The sequence below is a fragment of the Schistosoma haematobium genome, chromosome ZW, assembly GCF_000699445.3.
Source record: "Schistosoma haematobium chromosome ZW, whole genome shotgun sequence".
In the NCBI taxonomy this organism is placed as follows: Eukaryota; Metazoa; Platyhelminthes; class Trematoda; order Strigeidida; family Schistosomatidae; genus Schistosoma; species Schistosoma haematobium.
The window spans coordinates 37,229,932-37,249,147 of NC_067195.1; the positions used below are offsets into that span (position 1 = coordinate 37,229,932).

The following is a 19,216-nucleotide window of genomic DNA, read 5'->3' on the forward strand; positions in this document are numbered from 1 at the left end:
TCGGTTATCAAAATCAGATACTCAAAATGATCCTTATTTTAAAGATTCAGGTAACTCACCAAACTAGACGTCTTACTGGTTAAAACTAGGACAGCAGGTGTCATTTTTTGTGCAACTAAACGATGAATATTCAGTAACACATTGGTTTAAACCATATTAGAGTAACAAGAAAATTATGATGTATGAGTAGTTACAACATAAGAGATAAGCGAATAAAAGACAGGATTAAGGGTTGCTTTGGAGTCAAGAGTTAAGTTTAAGAGTGTTAACGTTAGGTAAGAGTCAGGTTTAGGATGTGAGAGTTAGAGAATGCTTTTTAATCATTAAAACGCTCTTGGCTACGTCCCGAGTCACATTACGTACGTTCAGGTACAGTGTGCACCAAGAACACGTATTTTTTGCAATTTAGCTTATACAACTTGTTAGATTCATTGTTTGGTTACGCAAGTTATTTTTAACCATATTCGAAAATAATTATAGGCAGGTTTTACCTATTATTACTTACACTTACTATCCCTCACTATGTTTTCAATTTTAGGCAAAATTTTAAAGGCGTTATTTCAAATCCGACTGATTGCTTGATGGTCGTCGATATTATATGGTTTTACCACATATTTTACTTTTACTTTGCTGCTCACAAACTAACATTTGTCTGATAATTACTTGTTTCAAAGATGGAGGATAAGTCGGTTTATTGTTAATCCATCAACTGGACTTGTAAATCAGAACGCAAATATTTCTGAAGTGGGTTTAACTGGTGAATAGATTGAGTGTAATCAACAATGAGACTACGATGCCCCAAAGTTGTTTGAACACCTATGTATTGCAAAATCTGAATGCCTTTAGTTTAACTTCAGAAGAAAATAAGGATGATGAGTTTAAAAATGGGATAAGATTATTTCCTAATAGAGTTTGGCTTCCAGTTGTTTTTTAAATGATATCAGCTTTTGAATTCGACGTGTAATTCCCGGAAAATTCGATAACATTTTAAAAGAATTTCACTCACATTTTAGACAGCCAGAATGTAAGCCTACTCTCCTTGTTTAGCGTCATTTCATTAAGAAATATAATCAGCTAATTATATTCCTCAAATTATCGAAAATATACAGAAGCTGTCTGATATTACGTACACAATTACAATATAGATTACTGTTTCTAGACGTTCATTTTTATCCTCACCTAATAATTTAATTTACGATGCTACAAAAAATCGTATTGCAAAACTAAATGTCTTTATTCGTATTAAGAGGTCAAATATTGAGTAAGCATCTTCAACTGTCTTATACAACAATATTTTGACAAAATTATTTATTTGTCATCTAGCAACAATAACAAAGTTGCTAAGATATATAGACTACTTAATAATAGTATAACTTCTGAATATTAATTTAATTGAGATGTTTATTGAAAATTTGGTCTGGCTAACTGAGTTATCATTAACTAGCTTATCTGCGTGTGTTTAGGTATCTAAAAGTTTTTCATGAGCTAAGTATGAAGCTATATGAGCAGTACAGTGATTCATATAAAAAAAATTCAACTAGTGAAACTAACTTTATAGGTAAGAAAGTAAAAGTACACTGAAACATCAAGTTAAACTATCCCTATGCAATTATGAGTACCGTTAGTAGTTAACTTACAAGAACAAACTATGAACTTCATTTGACTTTAAGAAAATCTAAATATTCGGTTATCAGAAGAGTTTTTAATATGAGGATCAATATATTTGTTGATCAGTTGGTCTCCACGACCATCATTCATTTTCAGTTACTCGTTCATATATCTGCTGTCAAAAATACAATATACGACCGTATTGATTCATCGGATTGTACTGGGGATGTTGAATCCAAATGGCCTATTAAGATTTCATATATATTTTAACAGTAAACTGTATTCTGAATTTCCCTAGAATAAACTCTTTGGTAGACTTTAGGGATTCATTTAAAATTTTCATTCATACTTAAATTACAAAGCTTGTGACAAAATTATAAGTATTCACTTGTAGTTTCTTTTTACAAATACGGTTAGTCAAAGCAGATTTTCAAGAGAAAATATTTCAATTATTGTTCAGAAGTTATACTACTATTAAGTAGTCTATATATCTTAGCAACTTTGTTATTGTTGCTAGATGACAAACAAATGAATAATTTTTGGATAATACTGTGAGAAGACGAAAGTTGTCAGTAGTGTGTGATAAATTTGCGTAATACATCTCGAACAATCTAATCACACATATACCTGTTAAGGCATTGTATATAAAAAATGAAAGGTCAATTAGACGAAAGGTAAGGGGGAACAAAGATGATAAAATAGACAAAAACAGAGTGACCACGTTGGATAATAAATCAGTAGAGGATATTGTGCACCACTTTCATTTTTCTGGATCAAATCAGAGAAGTATATTAACTGCCAAAAACTTCCAGTCATTAGAAGAATCGCAAAATAATACTGATATTATTATGGCTAAACTTGATAAAGGATCAGATGTCGTTATAATGAATAAGCCCATTTACAAAAATAAAATGGGATGATTTTTCAATGATAAAAACAAATTTCTGGCTGATGTTGACTCTGATGGATTACGTAAACTAGGAAGGAACGTAAACTCGAATCTAATGAAATTGTTAAACATGAATGTTATTAACAAAGAGGAGTTTAATTTACTAAAACCTATGGGTTCGGCGTATCCTAATTTATATTGATTACCAAAAGTTCATAGGACCAATACCCCCTTACATCCGATTCTATCAATGTTTCGATCACCTACACACAGTCTTATAAAATAGCTGATAAAAGTAATAAACCCTATTTGAAATCAATTTTGTAAGTACTCTTTGGATGACTCATTTTAATTACTGAAATAATACTAATGCAGAAACAAAGACAATGTGCTCCTTTGATGTAAACGCTTTATTTACAAATATGCCTCTAAAGAAGACTGATATTTCATGTGAGTATAACTCATTAAATAATCTTCCACTGACATTTCCTGTAAAAACTTGGATTTATTATTATGTATTGACAATGTGAAATTCACTTTTGAGGGCAAGGATTTTCGACAGATTGATGGTGTAGATATGGGTAGTCCTTTAGAACTACGGGATATCTAGAAAATCTCACAGAAGAATCAATACAAAAAATCTATCTGTATAAGCGGTACATGGATAAACGTATAGATATGAACCACTTGTTAAAAAGATTCGGCACAAATCAAAAGCATAATTCTCCTACATCCGAAGAAGAGATGAATGAACAGTTCCCTTTTCTGGACATACTGATTAGTAAGAGAGACGATGGTCCCATCAAACGTTCTGCATATAGAAAGTCGAAATGAACAGAGCAATACCTTAATTCCCATAATCATAGTCCAATACAGTACAGACGTGGATTGATAAAGGTTTATTTAGTGGGATCAATGTAATGGACGCTACCTACAAGTTTGTTTGTAAGTGGTGTGTAGCAGAACGTGGCGTCGAAACTTGCAGCAATTGTGGGATGGAGTGAAGTTTCGGTGAATTAAAAGCACGGCATTGATGTAACACGTGGAGAATAGACAGTTTAGATTTCAGAACACATCGGAAGATGCAAATGAAAGACTGAAAGTTATGTATAAGCATTACGCAAATACTTCGTAACTTATTATCGCCTATTGTCGTGATTTACATCAATCGGATTCGTACTGCCAGTACCATTGAGGTAGACGCGCAGCTCGTAACTGAAATATTGGTGGGGGACGATTATTCACTGAGATTTATAAACCAATGGAAAAGTAGCAGTATGAATAGACCTATGACGGTTTTGGCACCCAAAAACAAGTCTATCATACTCTACCATTCATAGGTGACTTAAATAGTCCCATGTTGAAACGACTTAAATTACCTATCAACAGGTCATTTTATGTGGCCCAACACATCGTTATAGAAAATTTGAGGTATATTTTTCACCGAAAACTCAAACAACGTGTAAGCTATTGTATCACACCGCATTGAGTTTATCACTCTAAATATATGTATGGAAACACGTATATAGGGAGGAGCAGTCGTGAGGTGCAAGGGTGGCTGAACAAATATCTAAATGGCTACAAAAAGAGATGAATTCCAGTGGTTAAATAAGATCACACGATGGATAAATATCTTCTTTCATTGAAAAACATTTGGTTGAGACCGATCATAGGGTTGATATCAAGTCAGTCTTTGTAGATTTGTATTAAAAATTTCAAGGGCATATACTAAGATTTATTGAAGCTTTGGCAATACGGAAACTGAAACCTTCTTCATGTGTTTAAAAACAATTTACTCTTACCCTTAAACTACCTTGGCAATATTGATTTATTATCCAACGTGGTCACTCTGTTTTTGTCTATTTTATCATCTTTGTTCCCCCTTACCTTTCGTCTAATTGACCTTTCATTTTTTATATACAATGCCTTAACAGGTATATGTGTGATTAGATTGTTCGAGATGTATTACGCAAATTTATCACTTAATTTTAATAAACTTCATCTTCGCATTCCCTAAATTTATCAAGGGGACTAGTTGTCTTGAATAATTCTTGCCAAAATATTGTTATTTAAGACAGTTGAAGATTTTTACTAAATATTTTATAAATTTTCACAGATTGAAATCATGAGTCAGTTGAAGCTAGACCACCATTGGAAACCTGGAAGCACGGCCGTCCAGTGCTTCCAGGTTTTTAATGGTGGTCTAGCTTCAACTGACTCATGATTTCAATCTGTGAAAATTTCTAAAAATCTCCACAAACCCCTTCTGATAAATATTTTATCTCAAATTTTGAACAAAGGCATTTAATTTTTTAATTCAGATTTTTTCTAATGAACTGCCATGATTGTACCAAAACCCATACTCTTTTGAGTCCTATTTATATCAGTGATATGATTCATAGCCAAACGAACCTGTTTGCTCATCAGTATACGTCCATACTGCTATATATTGCCCAAGACTGTTGATCTTTATTTGGTCGATATTTCCGCTATGAAATCCTGTGTTGCATAAGTTTTTCGTGGAGCTGGGCCATATAAGTATTGCTCTGAACCACTTACCAGTAAGAAGAATACATGAATGAAAAGATTACCATAAAATAATCTATTTTGAATAGACTCTAAGACAGAAGTGTTATATTTGTTTATGATGGTAGAAATTGACACAAGTTATAAACTCGTAGTCATTTTGAGTGATTGACATTCCAACTCGTAATCAGGGAAATCAAATCGTTCGAAACACCGAAAAACAATTTACAATGCTTCGATAAAATTAGGTTAATCCATAGATAAGTTCTGATGATGTCGAATTATTTTTTATGTCGTTTAATAGGTTTATTCATTTAGTCAATAACACCTTTGTATCAAAAGTCATGGCTTGTGATCTTTGTAGTGTGAATTTAAACGGAAACTTTTGCTAACATAGAAGTCATATTAATAAGGACTATTGATTTGTAAAAATGGACACATAGATTAAATAAATTGTAAGTAATTTTCAAGGCTTCCCTCCGAGCTCATTGTCCCACACATACTTCAGAAGTACCTGGAGTTAATAATAAGCTAATTACGAGCATTTAAAACCAATCCATATAAATCGTCATGATATGAAAAATGACGCCTGGAATGATAACATATTTCAGTATAAGGTAATAAGATGGGCAAAAAATTAAGCTACTCTGAATTCTCCTACTAATTAAAACAAAATGAGAGTTTTCTTTCACACATGACAATTTAATTCATTTGAACTCAGTGAGTGTTGTTTGCGATAAAAATAGCAATAACAAAATCCCTATAATATTTGCTGGTTACTTTCGTGCAACGGATCTAATGGCCCATTAGTCAGTGAAAACATATTTTTCATATAAGAGAATTATAAGTATCTGTCATACTTAAATAAAAACCCTATTGTTTTCATTAGATTAAGCTAGAAAACACTGCTTTATTATTTGGTTGACCATAAAGTTACAAAGGATTATCACAATAGCAAACATCAAGGTATGATTTAGACAACTGCCTATTAATCACAAGGGAATATTCCACATTTTATTTTTAACCGTAGATTAAATCATTGACTGATCCTATTTCCTGTTTTTTTTGTTATAAATCTATAAGTGAGAAAAGGATGAAGCCGAAAATGAGCTAAAATAGATGACTTCATTAATTGCCACTTCAACTTTTGTTTTAGTGCGTCAGTGACGGATAGACTCATCATAATCTTTTTTTAATTTGTTTGTTGCTAACAGATGATTTAACACTAAATAAGGATTGTTATTGTTTCCTCTATTTCGATAAATATTATGATTTTCTCGCTTTTTTTACTAATTTCCGCTTAGATGAACTGAATATTCGTCCCCCATCTCACATATACACACTCTTAACACCCATTCAAAATATGATTTCTCAGTTAAATCCGTTGGTAAATGCATAAATTTATGATTTAAATTATCTGCATATGAAGTGTGAAAATTTTTATATGGTTGAATGAAAATTTCCATTTTAGTTATCAAACTTTTCATATTAATTTAAATCATGCTGAAAAACATGCCGTGGATTTAAAAATAAGTCAACATTTATCCCTATAAACCTTACGGTAATCTCTAAAACCACTTAAGTTAGCTATAGAGGAACAGTACCATAACTTTCACGTAAAAGTAATGAAATTCACTGTCCTATAAAAATAATCACTTAAAAACTAATATTTGTTAGCTTATTTTCGTGGAAATCAATGTTAAACATCACTATTTCTTTGAGTGGTAAGAAAATGCTTACAGTTTAAAGTATTTAGATTGCCTCAACAACATCTTAAATTTAGGTTTATTGATAGCTGACAACTATTGAATAGGAGGTGGTAATTTTTTCAATCAGAAATTTACAGGATTATTTTATGGCATTTTAATCTCTCATTGCCACCATGAAACCCTAAACGAAATACATTTAGTTGATTCTTAAATTTCATGTAATACATGTCACGGATTTTTCTGTTGGTCACTAAAAATAGGTCTACTAAATTAGAATATACGTAAATCCTGAAGTATATGATCATCTGTTGGGTGTAGCATATACGGTTAATACAGATATTTCGGGAGCATAGCCAACATCTCAGAAACAAATGACTTCAACAACATTCATAATATCTACATACCGAAGCAAAAGAAAAGAAAACTTGGATGAAAAGTTTTCTTAGTATTTGCTGTCGTGAATTAATATTATAAATAACGGTTTATTGCTAAAGGATAAACTAATACATCACGAAAATAAATTTAAAACAAAGAGGTCTCAAAATATTGATATACTATTTACTTAAGTCAGCACCTACTTACCTCCATTCCTGCAGGTTTGTTGACAATCAAATACTCTTAGACTTTAACTCTTCCTAATTTATTTTAAGTTGTTCAACCATGTAATCTAATAATTCATCACACATTCAATATTACTATTTTCTTCGTGATAGATCCTCTCACTTATCCCATATTTTGCCCGTTTATTGTGCATTCTATTTCAGGTTAACTTAACTGAAATCTCTGTATGGGATTGGAAATCTTGTCTTTTTCACAGCAGCTAAATTCCACAGGTTTTATTAGTTATTTGAAATGTAAAAGACAAATAATCTTCAATTATATTAAAAGATAGCTACATGATGGTATTAAATTATTTAAGTTAGAAACCGTTTATCATATTTTTGCCGGTCACAGTGACTCAATTCTAGGTGTCCTGTATAGAGTTCTTACATTGTATTTAAAAAGAAACCAAAGGAAATCAATTCTTATCAGCATCAAAACTATTTTCGATATTTGTCGACATAAACTGACACGCCATCTTGCGACACTAAACAATGTCGCAGGAATTCTACCAACAACTGCTAATAGAAATATCATTTTCATTTTAATCCGGCCTGAAATCCACCTTGCTAAATTAATAAATTTGCTAGAATTTGCTTCCTTTATTACATCTACATAAAATCTTGTATTGAACCATAACTACACCCTTTGTTTTTTAAGTATGACAATCAGAACAGAATGATTTCCCGTTTTCATTATCTTCTTATGATGGGCAGGATTAATGTTATGTATCTGCACATCTAACACTCGGTTCTTTAGGTAATTTATTGAAAATCACTTCTTAACAATTTATAATGAAATTGGATAAACTAGCTCTTAATTTATTTCCTACAAATGCACATTGATATTACTTGCTCAATGTACAATATTTTGAGAAAGACCACAAAGTTCATTCTTATTTTTCAATAGATTTACAGAAATTAATTAAAAATGTATATTAGGTATGTAAATAAAGCGGTGTTATTTTATATACATCTACGTTTTTTATCTCTTCGACAACTGACTTCGAACATTAAACTGCATTAGTTTTAGTGTGCGCTATCCGCTCTACCATGATAATCCTCTCAGGATTCACATATTTCAATAGAGTATGATCATTTTCAGTCCTTAATATTAATAATAATAAAATACAAACCTTTACAAGTACTAATTGACCATTAAAAGAATAAGAATTCTAGCTATTTTTTAAAGGAAGTTTAGTGGCTTTTAGTTTCCCACTTGGATTAGTTTTAGAGGTGCGTGTCACACTGTTACAAATCGATGATCTGATAAATTCATAATCATTTATTCGAATAACACTTCTCAACTGATCTCAGGTTATTTTAAAGGTGAATCTGCCTTTGTCTACTCCACTATAACATTCTACACATTAATTGTATTTCAGGAAATCAGTCACTCAGTACTGACAAGGTAGAAATAGATTCTAAATACAATCTCTAAATATTTCTCATGTCATGTGATAAAAGTGGCTAACAAGTACACGAGAATATAAATAATTTTTCATAACTGGACATTTTTAATGCAAAACACGGGTCAAAAATGTGTGTTGCGTAACTTACCTCAGGAACTTCAGAACCGATAGACTATGAAATTGTCTCTTTACTTTCAAAATTATATAACTATAATCAGCACTTTTGGAGATCTGTCTGAAAATAAAGAAGTTCAAAATAGAAGCATAATAAACAATTGGGTGTTATGAAATGAAAACTTCTGTTTACTTAATAGTTTACAACGTTTCATCATGATCATTGAAGTTTTGCATGGTGGATAAGGGAATTAAAATAATATTAAGCAAAACATCTCTCTGTCAATCAAATATTTAAATTTGAACGCGTCCGAATTCGAACAAACGCAAACACTGAATTAACAAAAGTTTGATTGTTTTGCTTGACAACTTATAGAAAACTGAAGAAATACTTATAAAGTCATGACCAGAGTTTAAATTTTAGCTATTCACCAGCTAAATTGAGGCTCATAGTGTCTGTAATAATAATGAGGTGTTCTTATCATTCATGTACATATTTAATTCGGAAAGCTAAGTAATCTGATCAAAAACAATGGTTTACCAGTTATTCTCACTGAACTGTTATAGGATTTATTTCGTTAGGAAACGCTCATATTTTTCTCTCACTAGACCAGCAATCAAACTCGGGGAGCGGAATAATATTAAAATCAAGTTACTGCTTGGTTCTGATAGCTCAGATTATAAGTTTCAGGAGTGATACTTTGGACACGAATTGTCGGTATCCGATTGCTATCTAGGTTTTCCTGAGACTACATTCATAGTCACTATTTATTTACTAAGTTTAATAAGTCAAAACTATCCTAAAGGACCAAACATTAATGAACTTCTTTGAAACTCACTCGTAGAGAGCTCAGTATGCAAACATCGGTTGGCGGACCGTTTTGCTATTGAAGGGGAGGAGAATTAATTCTCAATAACGCCTTATATGTTTCGAATGCTTCTATGAGGGGGGGGACAAAAAGGCTTAAATCAAATTTGAATGAACCTAATCCCCCTTAACAATTCAGTTTATTTGTTAAAATAAATATATATATTTATTTTTATTTTCGAAAAAAATTTCGGACTGATGAGAATATGGATTGCGATTATTGATTACGTCATTGCCCATAGGAGTGGAAATAATTGAAAGACACAAATGCTGATCAGCTTCATTTCTTGGTAAACTATATTTCCTCTATATATATGGACACATTCAAATATGTGTATTTATAATCCATAATCAACAGAGTATTCAATCCTAAACAAATTAAGTGTTTAGGTTATATTATCACTTCATTTCAAAAGTTTAATAACTTCCTGTTCATAACAATCGCTTTTTATGTGGATTATAGTCATTACTGAAAATAAGTGCTGAGGGTACATATTAAAACTAAACTGTTGTTGCTTTACTTATTACATAATCATTTCGTATGGTACATTTTTTTCAGACTTTATTTATATTAGCGTATTCAAAAACAACCAAAATAAAGGAAGTGTGAGTTGCATTTCTAATGTTAGTTTTTATCACTAACATCCTCAGTGACGTTACGATATAGACAAAATCGAGAACGTAAAGTGAAATCTGTTATGATTAATGATAACGGACTGTTTGTGATTTACAAATGCTTTTTTGTCCACCAACAAACTATGATTAGAACGATATATATAGATGATACCATGGTTATCTGAACTATACATGAGTAATCTGACATTTAATTCTACACTTGTAATCAACTGAAAGCTAATATCAATGGTACTACCATCTTCCCTTAAATGTAGCCTATTCACTTTATAATTGGAATATTGCTATGCATATTTCTTTATGATGCGAGATGTTAGAAATAAATACAATAATGTGACATTTTTGCACATTTTGTATAAATGTTCGTCTAGTTATATTTCAGTTTATTGTTCTAATGCCCAATATGCATAGGAATTTGTAGGGAAAGGAATAAATTGTACCAATTAAGTTAAATTTGATGCATTGTACTTTATTCTTACTAGTTTCAAATGTGGTAAGATGTGTTTGGTTGTTTTCATTCGTGAATTATCTAACCGTATAGTGGTAGTTTTTCAAAGTAAAATGTCTAACTATTGCAGCAAATATCACGATTTTGCACCCTAAAGTAGATAAACTGTCCCTTCCGTTTGTTGCTTCACTCTTATCATTATTTTTTTTTAAATAGGGAGAATAAGACCATAGTTTATCTACAAATAGTCGAGTCAGCCTTTTAAAATATTTACCCCCGCCAAAAAAATTCCCCGGATAATTTTACAAACAATAAGAAAGTTAACAGTCAAGAATGAAAAGTTTCCGACCAGAAACTGTTACTAAATATTATCAGCAAATAAAGTCAGTACGTGTCATTCTAAATGCACAGCTGAATGGAATGTCAATCAAATGAGAATGTGAAATACCTAACCGTAAAGTAAATGTCTCAAGAAACCTTTTGTAAATGTAGTATACGAAAATACTAATAAGCTGTCCGGTTAATTACTAGTGGGCGAGATCACGTGAAACATTACTTAATAGTATTGAGTTCAACCTTAATTTAAAGGATTGAAACTTTACGGTTCTATTCTAAGTTGATATTGTTTGAAACAGTTATCTAAAAGATAAATTGTTTAGAACAATTTTCAGACTTGCATATTTTTTAAACGCACTTTCTTATGTTTATTTAGAATCCGAGGACTTGCTACGAAACCCGTACTAATGCATATTTTTATTAATCTTTTTCAAGATTAGTTCACATTCAATAAATATTTGTCTTGTTTTAAATTAAAAATACCTCACTACCATATTTTACAACAAGTGCATTAAATGGTCCAAATAAATTATCTGAGGGTTTCAAATTGTGATACTGAACACCTTACTCTTGAATATTATTACTGGTGCTGTTATCTTAAAAAATAATTGGTTGATTGTGAAAGTTAACTAGATTTCAAACACTATGACAAAAGATTGCTCCCTTAAGCATATAGATATGTTTCTTCAAATATCTAGAAAATTAGTCCATTTTTTCGGTGAGAATAATCGACTTAAATTTCTTGCTTATTATTTTTTCACCTGTCTGTATAACGGCATTTTTTATATATGCTACAATATTCAGAGAGTCATCTATAATATTATTTGCATAATAGAAGTTGCAGTAATTGCAAACCGTGTACTAAACTTTAAGTTCAAATTCTTTCGGTTCTTCGGTGCAGTGACCCTGTAGAAAAGTCCACGGATTTATTTGAACAAAAGTTTAAATGTTGAAAAAAATGTTTCTGTGGATGGTAATGTTTTATATTTAGTAATGTTTTCGTACAAATAATAACCAGGTTCATATTTTCTACAGAAGAAATTAACTTTGTTCATTTCGAAGACGATATACACAAGAGCTCATAGTATGTAAATAGTTTAATAATAAGAAATAAAAAAGGGATAATATTTATAATGGTACACTATCATTGTGTGGTACAGAATTAGCACCAAAAAAACAAAGAAAATGATGCTTTACATAGAACCGTTTTCTGTTTTCTGGATTAAAAAAAAGCTGATTTGATAGTAAAATAAAATATTTATGACTCTGTAGTAAAAAACGATAAAGAAATAAAAGTATTTGATTATTAGGTTGTGTCCTTGAAGTCAGAATTTTTGCTCACAAAAGAAGTTGGTTAAGTGAAATTATGATTGTTTGAAAATGGTGATATGCAAGACCAATTACGAGTTGCTTCTAGCGTATCTCGTATATTTGAAGATCGGTTGTCATCATCTGATGTAAGTGAAGTACTCTGGAGTTTTTCTTTATATCTTATTAATTGGCGTTGTAGTCTTGGTAAACAGTTGCTGTATGGGTGATTATTTAATGTATGCTGTAACATATCATATAATTCAGGACATGAATAACCACAGGTTTCACAAACACGTACTATTTCACGACGTTGATTTGGTGGATAATTCAACTGAATCCTATGTATTTTGCGTCGATGACCTTCTAATGAACAACGCTGGCTAAATGATCGTCCGCATTCTGGACAGACATACGGGCGTACAACTGTAGTTATTTTTTGGAATGAAAAGCAAAAATTGTATTATCGATAATTAAATAGTATCATTATGTTATTTGCTTAAAGTAGAGTATATTTAGACAAACATCAATGTAATTTCGTATTTAACTTAGTAAGATACATTACATCTACTCAGAACAAACGCATCTCAACATTAAGGCAAAATCATCCTTCTGACTATCAAAATTATCACTGTAATTGTTTATTTAGTACTATAATGACTGAAATCTACATAATAAATCCAACAAAAATCCGTCAATTCACAGCACTGAATTGATCATGAGTGTATTATGGAAGAGTATTACGAATTATGTTTCATTTTTATGGATAGAAGACTAGAGATTTAGTATTGAAGTAGGAAATCCACACATTAGTTTTCCCTTATCATGTTTACATGAAATTATAAGGTATTATAATTCTATCAAGGAACATGATTATTACTCAAATTGAACTTAAACTTAGTCGGTTTCGATTTGGAAACATTAATATGTTGGGATTTTGATCTAGAAAAGAAACTCCAATCCGTAATTGGATAAATTATATATATAATGCAATATTTACATTGAAGATTAAACTTACGAGTATGTTTGCGTGTGTGCCGTTTCATATCGTACTTATCGTTGAAACCTTTAAGACACTTAACACACAGATTGAATTTACTTGCACTGTGTGACAGTAAGTGTTGTTGCATTGGTCTTAAACGTTTAGTTGTACGGTTGCATCCTTTGCACAAATATGTACCGTTATCAAGTTTGACACCTGATTTTGAAGAAAAATTCAATAAAATGCATAAATTATAACCAATGAGCATCATTTTTAACTATATTGCGGAAAAGAAATATAACTTATCGTCTCTTTTTGTATTCGGTAAGATAGTAAAAAAGTTAAGTTCCTCGATGATTTTATGATGGTGCTTTCGTTCTCATAATTAACCCACTATTTGTTAAAAGAGGTAAGTAGCTTTTAACAGAGAGGATTTTTGAATTAGTAAAAGTTACCTCATTACATTACGTTGATTCCATTAAAAACTTATTCGGAAAGATTGAAACAATTATAAGTTAAAAGAATAATTTTTTTTCGAAAGTGACTTAATATTTAATCTCTTTTTTTAAATATAAAGCATAAAAACAGAATTACAGATCAAGACAATTGAGAAAACAAATTAAATTTCCTCTTATCCCGAATATTAAGAGTTATTGGGGAATAATAATAATATTTCTAATGCCATTAAAAAATTAAAAAAATCCACATTAATTAATAAGTTTCTTATGTATAATTCTTTTGATGAATTTCCCTCTTCATGTTGTAAAATGGTTATAAAATAATCTCACAGCATGTTATATACTGTTCACGGTGAAAAAAGGCTAACTGTATTATAGAAACAAAATTGAGTGGTGATCTTAAGAATGAGGATTATCAACTAAAACACATTTTAACCAAGTTTTTTTTTTGCCTTAGGGTTACTAGCACCTTAACATTCCTTTGAACATGAGTAGATTAGGCAAATAATGTTACAAGAACTTTATCTAGTTGCCTGGTTTCGTTATTCTCATTTTACCATTTACTGAATGACTGCTAACTAAATTCAATATTTCATTTAAGCTTACCACATTTACATTCACTAAAATCATAAACTATGTACCTCATTCTAGTCAAACTAATTTCTATCCAAAGCAACTAATTTACAGTGATCAGAAATATTGTTAAAACTGTGTTTCGAGTCGAACAATCACCAATTTTTTAGTCGGAATTTGAATAATTTCCAATTCTAAGAAATGTACAATATTGTGAATCATAATCATTATTCTGTTCATTTATTTAGATGTATGAGTGAAAAAAAAGTATTTTTTTATTGAGATCATGAACCGATTGATGTTAGACCACCATTGAAAACCTGGAAGCACTGGACGGCCGTTTCGTCCTATTGTGGGACTCATCATCAACATCAATCGGTTCATGATCTCAATAAAAAATACTTAACAATCTCCACAACCCCTAAACTGATGAAAAAAAGTAGTCATATCGGTAAACACAACTGGTCAATTAAAGAAATGATAATATAGATAACATATTATTTAATAATTCACCACTGATTTGAGTAAATAAAAATTAAATCCGTAAAATTACATAAAAAATTAAGGTTAATTAAGTTCATCATTATCAAAATATAATGATATTCTTGCGTGCATAGGTTAACTCATGAATGATCAACAGTCGCAATCTTTACCAAAAATATTAAACTGATCACATGATAATCTAAAACCAATTCATTTTTGTACTGATTGTTTGAATCTTCCCATTGATATTTAGGAGTACTATTGACCAATATCTTATCGGTATGTGTGAAACCTGTGCGGATTTCCCCGATATCGCCTTAAGTCATCAACATATCTACTTACATAGTTCATCTTACTATTTAACTTTTACTAGTTCATAGATATTCTGATCATGGTGTAAATGATGTTTCAAGTTATGTTTATGGGGTATTTTAGATGTTTGGAGAACATTGTAGATTATATAAGCAATACTGTAGCTACAAATAAACTCCTCTTCATTAATCTACTCTGTAAAAGAGTAAAAAGATTGGCGTATGAATGAGTTATTGTTTTCAAGTTATTTTTTATCATGAACTGTTAGGAGTCAGACAATCTTTAAAGCACCTGAAAATATCAGATCGCTGTTTCGTTCTAGATCACGGACTCGTCAGCAGTATTCAACTCGGGAACCCGTTTAATAACCTAAATGGAAAAACTCAAGTTACATTGCAAACACAGTTCTTGCAAGGCGGTGAATAGAAATGTAATAGTACATATTAGTAATTTTAAGTTTTATGTTAGATACTTCTTGGAGTATTAAGGTAGTACTGTCAAGAGGTAATTAAGTTTGAACTAAAAGTCTCTTCATTACTATCTGAATAACAATAAACACTTAGCTGTTCTCAATTCAGGAGGAAAATCACCTCGAAGTGTATGGCAAGTAATCATAACACTAACAAACTTGATATCTATAAATTACTTGTAATCATTTGCAAACAAATATATTTTATAAGCAAAGATATATAGTGGCTAGCAATGGAATCCAGGACGCGCGTTTCGTCCTATTTGGGACTCGTCAGCTAGATGTACCTGAATCTCAGGCAATATCGAGGCATGCGCACAGCATGCACATATACCAATAACAGGCTGATCAATTGCAGTCTTAAACCTCAATGGGAAGATACAAGCAAAACAATACCAAGTGAATAAATATATCTGTTAAAAGATATTTTAATATTTTGTTGTTATCCACTCATTTGTATATTATTACTTAACCTATAAAACATTGTAATCCCAATACTAGGTCTGACCAGATTTTGTTTGTTCTCCTTCTGTTACTGTCTTAAGATGGCTGCTGTAACATTATAAAATAACTGCCACACACACCATTAGTTAACCGTCAGTTAAACACTAGTTGTTAGAATGTGTTATTCTCGGTTGAACAGAATTAAATTTCACCTGGCCTTATAAGTAATTAGTCTTTCTATCAATTGCTATAATAAAATGCTTATGTAAGGTACTGTGAATATAATAATAATAATAACTTCAGTAATAATTTCAAAATATTTAATAGAGTGGTTTCCGTGTAACTGTTTGGAAATGTGATTGTAGTGTACCATTAGTTGATATTCTTTTGTTTCCAAACAATTGTACAAAATGCCAGGATTTGGTAAGACTAGTCTCTCAACTAAATAAAATATTGATGATATAGATTCGAGCGACGCACTAGGAACTACTGTCAGAGTAATCTCTCATCAACATAAATAGTCTAGAACATTTCATTAAAGTAAACCAGTATATATATATATATATATATATATATATATATATATATATATATATATATATATATATATATATATATATAATTCCAGCCTTTTGGTCGCTTAACTTTTTAACATTTGAAAGGATGTTTAAGTTTAATAATTTCCTACATTTTTATCATAAACAAATAGTAAAGCATGTATGTTATATCTGAAAACGTACTTACATAATAGTGAAGTTAAATGGACCAGTTGAATTTTTCGATCAATAGCAAATGGGTTGCGTATCGCAGCTCCATCATTGACATATTTTAAACACGGGTCATTCCGTTCCAGCATGGCCTTAACAAATTAAGGGAAAAAATAAGAAGCTAGTGGAGATTATGTTAGAATACCAATTTAATTATTATGCGATTCATACGAGAACATCATATACCACTAATATACATGTCCTATGAGCTGACCAATCATTTGGCCATGAGAAGTACTTTAGCAAGATACTACTGTCCAGTTGGCAATTGACTTTCCATATTTCTACACCGCTTCTCACAAAAGCAAATCAATCATCTGTGGTCCTTTAGGGCATCGTAACGTAGTTGAAAAATTCATATCATGTGGTTCGCAACCTCTTTTATGTCATATTTGTACATTTTTGTACACCAGAAGTTCCAATGTATGAATATGCTTAATTATATAGAGAATTACCATCGTTTCACTATCAAATTATTTTACTGATTGTTACTTAGTTCAGTAACATTATAACATTTTAATATTAATTAGATAGCTTTCAATTTGCAGAGAATATTCCGGTGAGAGTACATCGTTTATAAAACCAGAAAACTGCTCCAAGTTGACAGTAGGCATTCATGACACTTGAATATATCAGTCAAAACATTTACCAACGTGGTTGATACTTCAAATGTTTTCCACTATTTAACCAAAAGCAAATTAATTATGTCTACTGTTCATTAGTCCAAATCAGGAATGATACATGATTTTCATTTCTCAAACTTTTCTGGTTTTAATACATATATTCATAAAAAAACAATAAATGGAAAGAAGTACAACTCAAATTTAGCCAGAACAAAGCGTTTTACCTTCACTTTTGTTTTGCTGTCTGATGGTTCGGGGCAATAAAGAATAACAGGTGTTTTTCCTACGTCAGACGTTTTGGCTCGTTGTCTAGTTATTACATCATCTTCACTCGAGAGCGATGAACCACTCAAATCGTAAACATTCTTCATTGATTGTTGAATACGTTCCGTTTGTTTTAAACTGCCATGAATGGGATCATTATTTTTCACGTCTAATTGTCTATTGGTCATACCGTTAGTTATGCTGTACATTGATGTAGTAGGATTCAACTTTTTTGCACGCTGCTTAACTGAGAATTTCACAGTACCTGTTTCATTTAACGGGAGTGTCGTCGAGACTGAATTTGTAGACTGTATGGTTACAGTAGTGTCCACCGGTTGTGGTGGTGTAATTACACTCTGCATTTGAATTCCACGTGAACTCAGTAGTAATGGATTCATTACTTGCAAATAACCAACTAGAAACTGATCGAAAAAAGAATTTGAGGTTTTTGTTCGATCTATTATCTCTATATTATTATTTTTTATGTTATCATCATTTGTATTACTATCTGTATTACTGGTAGTTTCAGAAAATACTTTAAATTGATCTGTTACTCCTAGTATGGACTGGATGTTGAAGGAGCTACCCGTTTGTTTTTCAATATTTGAACGCTTTGTCTGAGGTATCGCCTGATTAGATAAGAATATATGGGTGGATATTTCACATTCTGTTTTGGTGTCTGTAGTAATAACTAAATATCCACTGTCTCTGTTATTAATCAAGTTAATATCATCCGAGAATGACTTAATACGTAAGTCAAGGGGACTTAGTTTATCAGGATTTGCAGTTTCTTTACTATAGTCCAAATTATTTGATTGCACCGAGTGGTAACAAGAAACAGTTGAACCTTTACTGTTAAATGATCCTGAACTATAGTTAAATCCAAGTCGTTGATCAAGTTGTTTATTATTCTCTAGAGACTCGTTACTATTTTGAACTTGGTTTATATGCTCACTAATGATAAAAGAGTTATTTTCGGCGTTAAATTGTTCTGAACAATAATAATCGTTTTGTTCGTGAAGAGTTTTTGATGGGATATAATTTAATCGTCTTGGTGTCGATGAGGCTTGTACATGGGATTCCAAAACAGATTGATCTTTTAAAGTTAAATCCAATCCACTGCATGTCGCATACGCTTCATCTAATGGAGAATTTGTGCGGTTCATTTTTTGGTCATGAACTAATGTGCATAAAGAAACAAAATTTTCTTCACTAAAACTATATTGAGGAATGTACAGTGGATGTTAAACATAAAACAAAAATTACAAAAACATTAGTTTTTTTCGTGATTTAAGTGGACTGAATAACTACTCAATATTGAAAAGATTGTGTATTGATAATTTCTACTTCATTCGGCTCACAGATCATGATAAATTGTCTTGCATCAGGGT

General features: G+C 31.1%; 1 protein-coding gene across 1 annotated transcript; it reads right to left on the bottom strand.

Annotated features, from left to right (window-relative positions):
* Positions 1–12,496: 12,496 nt before the first annotated feature.
* On the bottom strand, positions 12,497–18,991 carry OVOL3 (ovo-like 2; the record flags this gene model as incomplete). The annotated part of the gene is made up of 5 exons (XM_012943227.1): positions 12,497–12,876; positions 13,469–13,709; positions 16,542–16,612; positions 16,916–17,030; positions 17,786–18,991. 5 exons carry the CDS (start codon positions 18,989–18,991, stop codon positions 12,497–12,499), a joined length of 2,013 nt encoding a protein of 670 aa, XP_012798681.1.
* Positions 18,992–19,216: the final 225 nt, after the last annotated feature.